Source organism: Octopus sinensis, linkage group LG13 (assembly GCF_006345805.1).
Source record: "Octopus sinensis linkage group LG13, ASM634580v1, whole genome shotgun sequence".
In the NCBI taxonomy this organism is placed as follows: domain Eukaryota; kingdom Metazoa; phylum Mollusca; class Cephalopoda; order Octopoda; family Octopodidae; genus Octopus; species Octopus sinensis.
The window spans coordinates 64,510,205-64,517,704 of record NC_043009.1 but is presented as its reverse complement, the minus strand read 5'-3'; the positions used below and the strand labels follow the sequence as shown (position 1 = coordinate 64,517,704).

Sequence of the window (7,500 nt, the reverse complement as noted above, 5' to 3'; positions counted from 1 at the left end):
TTAAGCTTCAAACTAGCGAAGTCCCACTAATAACTTAACACATGAAGTTGCGTTGTTGCTTAAATAAGATTTTAATGTAATACTTTTAAGCAAATCTTTCAATGATTTCAAAACAAGGAATGTTTATACACGTCTTCGTTTTTGCATGCGCGCTTGCAGATGCATACACACACACAAAGGCGCAGGGGCGGCTGTGTGGTAAGTGGCTTGCGAACCAACCACATGGTTCTGGGTTCAGTCCCACTGCGTGCCACCTTGGGCAAGTGTCTTCTACTATAGCCTCGGGCCGACCAATGCCTTGTGAGTGGATTTGATAGACGGAAACTGAAAGAAGCCTGTCGTATATATGTATACATATATATATATATATATATATATAGATATATATATATATATATATATATATATATATATATTATATGTATGTGTTGTGTTGTTTGTGTGTGTGTGTGTGTTTGTCCCCCTAGAATTGCTTGACAACCGATGCTGGTGTGTTTACGTCCCCGTCACTTAGCGTTCGGCAAAAAGAGACAGATAGAATAAGTACTGGGCTTACAAAAAGAACAAGTCCCGGGGTCGAGTTGCTCGACTAAAGGCGGTGCTCCAGCATGGCCGCAGTCAAATGACTGAAACCAGTAAAAGAGTATACATATTTAGACACACACACACACAAAACCAATGTACACACGCAATCACACATGCACAGAGTTATATATGCACGTATGCATATACACAATCATATATACTCATGTGGACATGCGCCCACACATATTAAGACATATGTAAATAAAGCATGTTTTAATTAAACATTTCGAGACCAACGTTTCTTTCTGAAGGAGAACGAAATTCAAGTCGGCTGCTATTTACATAAGAGAGCTATGTTTATACAAAGCAGAAACAGCAGTCCTTTTGTTCAAACTGTCGCCACTGTAAATAGAAATTCTCAAAAACGGTCATGCCGAATCTCTGGTTTCAAGCTCCCGTTCCCTTATACTTGTGCACTGCCTGCAATCGACATGGTAATTTTCGAGTTCGTCATGATTTGTATCACGCAAGAACCACAGAAACCTCGACAAAGCCATAACGTATTTTTCTATTGGAGCTAACCATGTGAATGATTGGGCTTGTAACAACGGTGACTGTTAATTCTGTTGCCCTAACATATGTTTTGTGGAGGCGCAATGGCCCAGTGGTTAGGGCAGCGGACTCGCGGTCGGAGGATCGCGGTTTCGATTCCCCGACCGGGCGTTGTGTGTGTTTATTGAGCTAAAACACCTAAAAGATCCACGAGGCTCCGGCAGGAGGTGTTGGTGATCCCTGCTGTACTCTTTCGCCACAACTGTCTCTCACTCTCTCTTCCTGTTTCTTGAGTTACGCTGCAATGGACTGGCGCCCCGTCCAGCTGGGGGGAACACATACGCCACAGAAACCAGGAAACCGGGCCCCTGCGCCTGGCTAGGCTTGGAAAGAGCGACGTTTGACATATGTTTTAGGATATGATCAATTCAAACGCTATTAAATTAATTTCGTTTCTCCGGTTATAAATATACAAAATATACAGACATTCTCATGCATAAACGTTGCTCAAGACTTTTTATCGATATTTCAACATCCACCGGCATTTTCTATTCATCGCTGTATTAATTATTCTCTCATTCCATGTAGTTTTTTTTTTCCTAATTTTAATTCATATCCGTTTCTGTTGTGTGTCTTCTATGAATAATCCTAAGTTAGTCTCATCTGCTTCGTTATTTAGACTCTCAAGACCATATAGGCTACAGAATGTGCAATATCAGCTCTATCAAAGTTCCTATTGCCACATTAAGAAGCTCGTTATTTATCGTCGTTTTTCTCTCAGTAGAGTGTCACGACGTAAAAAAGCAATTTTCTGACATTCATAATTATACCAATGTCGGAGTAATTGCTGTGTATAGCTTACCAAATACTAAGACCTAGATTAATTTACTTTGGCGGGGGTGGGTGTAGGGGAGAATAAAGATTGAAAAAACTAGACGATATCGTATTATAAAATTTTACAACTAGGCTCATCCTTTATAAGCTTCCTTATAATATTGTTTCACTCTTGGTAGGATTGATTAACCTACAGCTCTGGCTCTGAGTGGAGTTGACAGTGTAACCTTTCGAGGCCTCAATTGGTTTACGCCTGCCGATGTATTCTATTCGGTCGTTTATATTTAATTTAACGACGAGATGCTTGGCCTCGCCATTGGTTTCTTTTCATACATATCCAATAATAATCTTCTACACATCCATTTTTCTGTCTCATACGGGTTTTGTCTTGCTCGTAGAGTTACAAAGATACTGTGAGAGATGGGAAGGTTTAAAGGGATTCGTTTAGCTTTGAAATCAATTGGAACTATTGTTTGATCAAATGTTTTGCATTAGAGATTTAATAAAGAAATATGCTATGTTGCACAACAGGCCGAAACGTTTTAATTAAAGATCTAATACGAATCTATCTGGTTCTTTTAAATCTGGCGGGTTTTCATTAGATGAAAACCCCGAAACGTCTTCTGTATATAAACTGGATGTTCATTTGTTAAAGAAAAACGCTTTTCTTTTCATAGTAAATGATGCTTGTTTACAACTGAGAAACATTCACACAGACTTTTCGCAGAATGTCCAAACGAGATGGTTGTAGACGTCAGATTGGACAAAGCGACGAGATTAGTCCGATACTAGTCTACTTCGCACCAGTGAAAGAAAAATTCTATTTTGGTGGAATTTGCTCGGGACGTGATAAGGTTCGATTAAATGTTTATTCTGTCACCCGATCCGATTTTGACGCCGCACCGCCTTATTTATCAAACTAATAGAAAACTTGACAATAAACATTATAGCTTTATAATAACAGGGAATTCAAGTCATAGTTTAAGAACGGGTAACGTCAGAAATGCTTCGCTTATTTTTGCACACAGGCAAACAACAAAACCGACAAGTAGATTAGTTGTGAATGGGAAAGTTTTATTGGACGAAAAGTACAACACTTGAAAGTCATCAGCATTTCTCTGTAAATAACAAATACTGTGAGATGAAATGTCTCGCGTGTCAGCTGTGAGAATTACATAATGCAATGGAAAGAGATATATCAGTGGTATTAAGATAATGTAAGACAAACAAAGGTATAAGGACCGATAAGAGATTGTGTTCATAAACAGATGCTACTACATACAGAAATGATGAAAGGCTTAAGTCCTTGAAATGTGTAGCCTCTGAGAATATAGAGACGAAATATACGAGGGAGAAAGAGAGAGAGAGAAACTGGGAAAAGTGTTTATAGAATTTTGTAACAGAGTAAAAGATGATAGTAAAAATAAGTAAAAAGAACTCATGGGGGGAAAATGAAATGAAGAGATAACGAAGTATGAAAAGATAACGAATGATGGAAAGATAAAGTCTAGGAAGAATGAAAACTAGGTGCAAAGGAAACTTAAAAGTACATATAAAATATTAGTTTCAAATTTTTGCACAAGGCCAGCAATTTTAGGGAAGTGGTTAACAGGAACTTGGGGAGGAATTACGACCGTGTTTCGTGGTCTGCTACCACAACAGCTCCTTTATAGGATCCAGTTAGCTCAAGACATCATCAGGAGGAACCACGTCCGGTTTCGGCCCCTACTCCTCTACCGTTTTGACGTGGTGCCCCCCTCCTTTCGGAGGTGTCTTCAGCTCTGGTGTTGGGTGCATGTCTTCTTTCTTCTTCTTTCTTCTGTTCCCTGGCCTCTTCGATGTATCGTCACCCGGTGACTGACTGTCTTGTCAAATTTTTTCCCTTTAAATACCTGCCGCATAGTCAGCGGAATTTGAGCTTAGAACATGAATGGCCGGAAGAAATGCCGCTCAACAATTTGTCCGGTGCGGTAATGATTCCAACAAATTGCCATCTTAACTAAATACCTAATGATAGTTTCAAATTTTGGCACAAGGCCAGCACATTCGGAGCGGGTGGGGGTCGGGTGGGGCTGGTTGTAAGTCGATTACATCAACCTCAGCGCTTAACAGGTATTTACTTTATCGACCCTGAAAGGACGAAAATCAAAGTCGATCTCGGAGGAATTTGAACTCAGAACGTAAAAACGGCCGAAAGCAAAGCATTTAATAAGACAGTGTCACACTGCAGTTGTTTCAATTTCCCGAGAACGAATTCTTCAAAGCAACCAATCAGCATAGGTTTGGGAAATTTCCTGTGTGGAGACAGTCTTTGCTTTAAGTGTCTATTTTCGTGAATGTTTAGCTGGGATGTTACAATCCTAATTCCGAAAGAAATAACTCACAAAGAGACGGATTTTGCCGTCGCCGATTCTCTCAAACTCATTCAACAATGTAATTCAACTGCTGTCCCTTATTCTTCCTTCCCCTTCACATACAACAACAACAACAACGTTTTCAAATGTTGGTACAAGGCTGGCAATTTCGGGGTAGAGCCCTAATATTAGGGATCCCCGGAAGGATGAAACGAAAAGTCGTAAGTCGATTACATCTACTCCAATGTTCAACTGGTCCTTATTTTACGGATCCCCGGAATGATGAAAGGAAAAGTCGTAGACCGATTACATGTACTCTAGTGTTCAACTGGTCCTTAATTAAAGGACCCCCGGAAAGATGAAAGGAAAAGTAGTAATTCGGTTACATCTACTGCGATGTTCAACTAGTCCTTATCTTAAGGACTCCCGGAAGGGTGAAAAGCAAAGTCGTAAGTCGATTACATCTACCCCAGTGTTCAACTAGTCCTTAACTAAAGGACACCCGGAAGGATGAAAAGAAAAGTCGTAAGTCGATTACATCAACTCCAGGGTTCAACTGGTCCTTATTTCAAGGATTCCGGGAAGGATGAAAGAAAATGTCGTAATTCGGTTACATCTAATTTAGCGTTCAACTAGTCCTTATCTTAAGGAACCCCGGAAGGGTGACAGGCAAAGCCGTAAGTCAATTACATCTATTTCAGTGAACAACTGCTCCTTAATTTGAGGACTCCCGGAAGGATGAAAGCAAAAGTCGTAAGTCGATTACATCTACTCCAGTGCAAAACTGGTCCTTAATTTAATGAGCCCCGGAAGGATAAGAGAAAAAGTCGTAAGTCGATTATATCTGCTCCAGTGTTCAGCTATTCCTTATTTTAAGGATCACCAGCATGATGAAAGGAAAAGTCGTAAGTCGATTACATCTGTTACAGTGTTCAATTGTCCTTAATTTAAGGACCCTCGGAAGGATGAAAGGAAATGTCGCAAGTCGATTACATCTATTCCAGTGGTCAACAGTTCCTTATTTTAAGGATCCATATGGAATGATGAAAGGAAATGTTGTAAGTCGATTACATCTACTCCAGTGTTCAAGTGGTCCTTAATTTATGGACCGCCGGAAGGATACTGATCCTTATTTTAAGGACCACCGGAAGGATGAAAAGAAAGCTCGTAAGTCGATTGCATGTACTCCAGTGTTCAACTGGTTCTTATTTTAAGGACCCCCAGGGTGAACGGAAAAGTCGTAAGTCGATTACAAGTACTCTAGTGTTCAACTGGACCTTCTTATAAGGACACCTGGAAGGATGAAAGGAAATGTCGTAATTCGGTTATATCTTCTGCAGTGTCCAACTGGTTCTTATATTAAGGAACCCCAGAAGGACGAAAGGCAAAGTCGTAAGTCGATTACATCTACTCCACTGTTCAACTGGTCCTTAATTTAAGGACACCCGGATTGATGAAAGGAAAATTCGCAAGTCGATTACATCTACTCTAGTGTTCAACTGGTCCTTAACTAAAGGACCCTCGGAAGGATGGAAGGAAAATTCGTAAGTCGATTACATCAATTCCAGGGTTCAAATGGTCCTTATTTTAAGGACTCCCGGAAGGATGAAAAGAAAAGTCGTAATTCGGTTACATCTGCTCCAGTGTTCAATTGTCCTTAATATAAGGACCCTCAGAATAATGAAAGGAAAGTTGCAAGCCGACTACATCTATTCCAATGTTCAACTGTTCTTATTTTAAGGACCTCCAAGAATGATGAAAGTATATATCGTAAATCGATTACATCTACCCCAGTGTTCAACTGGTCCCTAATTTAAGGAACCCCGGAATGAAGAAAGGAAAAGTCGTAAGTCGATTACATCTACTCTACTGTTAAACTTGTCCTTATTTTAAGGACCCCCGGCATGATGAAGGGAAAAGTCGTAAGTCGATTGCATCTACTCCAGTGTTCAACTGGTCCTTATTTTAAGGACTCCCTGGAGGATGAAATGAAAAGTCGTAAGTCGATTACATCTACTCCAGTGTACAACTGGTCCTAATTTATGGACCCCCAGGGTGAAAGGAAAAGTCGTAAGTCGATTACATGTACTCTAGTCTTCAACTGGACCTTATTATAAGCACACCGGGAAGGATGAAAGGAAAAGTCGTAATTCGGTTACATCTACTACTGTGCACAACTGTTCCTTAATTTAGGGACCCCCTGAATGATGAAGGGAAATGTCGTAGGTCGATTCCATGTGCTCTACTGTTCAACCCGCCCTTTTTTATGACATCCGGAAGAATGAAAGGAAAAGTCGTAGGTCGATTACATCTACTCCTGTGCTCAACTGGTCCTTATTTTAAGACCCCGGAATGATGAAGGGAAAAGTCCAAGGATCCCCGGGAGAATGAAAGGAAAAGTCCTGATTGGATTACCTTTACTCCAGTGTACAACTAGTCCTTAATTTAATGACCCCCTGAAGGATGAAAGGAAAAGTCGTAAGTCGATTACATCTGCTCCAGTGCATAACTGTTCCTTAATTTAATGACCCCCTAAAGGATGAAAGTAAAAGTCGTAAGTCGATTCCATATGCTCTACTGTTCAACCCGTCCTTATTTTGGGCACCCCACGAAGCATTCTGCCCGGCGTGCTATTAACAATGCCAGCTCACCGCCTTGGGATTGCCTACTATTTTTAGCTATCTTATAATTTGGCGTAAAATGTACAAAATTTACCTCTAGAATAAGTAGAAAACTTGAAAAAAAAAAAAAAAAAAAAACTCACAGCCCCAAAACCCCATATTTTCTGGAAGCGACTTGTCCGAATGAAACCCTTCAAGGCGGTACCCCAGCATGGGCGCAGTTCAAGGACTGAAACAAGTAAAAGATAAAAGAAATATATATATATATACAAACATATACATACACATACATACACATACATGCATATATGTGTATGTATGAATGTATGTGTATGTATATATATATATATATATATACATATATATATATATGTATGTATGTGTGTATGTATTGTAATTTTATATCTTGTGAAATGCTATAATTTGCTACAAGCAGCTTTCAAGAACATATCTCTCAGTGACGTTGTACAGTAAAGTTAAGACAGGAGAACTACTATCTGTTACTTAGAAACATGGAGAAGAAGCCACTTGATTTGAATGAGTTAAGCGAGAAATTTGCAGCTGCTGAATTTAAAGGTATGCGTATTTTTGTTAATCTTTAGTTTCATGGTGTT

General features: G+C 39.7%; 1 protein-coding gene across 5 annotated transcripts in view; it reads left to right on the top strand.

Annotated features, from left to right (window-relative positions):
• The first annotated feature begins 7,294 nt into the window (after window positions 1-7,294).
• LOC115218497 (organic cation transporter protein-like) overlaps window positions 7,295-7,500 on the top strand; it is an 80,239-nt gene continuing 80,033 nt past the window's right edge. For 4 of the 5 annotated variants that reach the window (XR_005001742.1, XR_003882240.2, XM_036508486.1 and 1 more), the window contains exon 1: window positions 7,295-7,462. Coding sequence is in view for 3 of the 5 variants with exons in the window: in XM_036508486.1 (XP_036364379.1) it covers window positions 7,399-7,462 (64 nt within the window). In the remaining 2 variants the exon portion in view is untranslated. The remainder of the gene's footprint in view (window positions 7,463-7,500) is intronic. The other variant, XM_029788351.2, reaches the window with a different exon arrangement.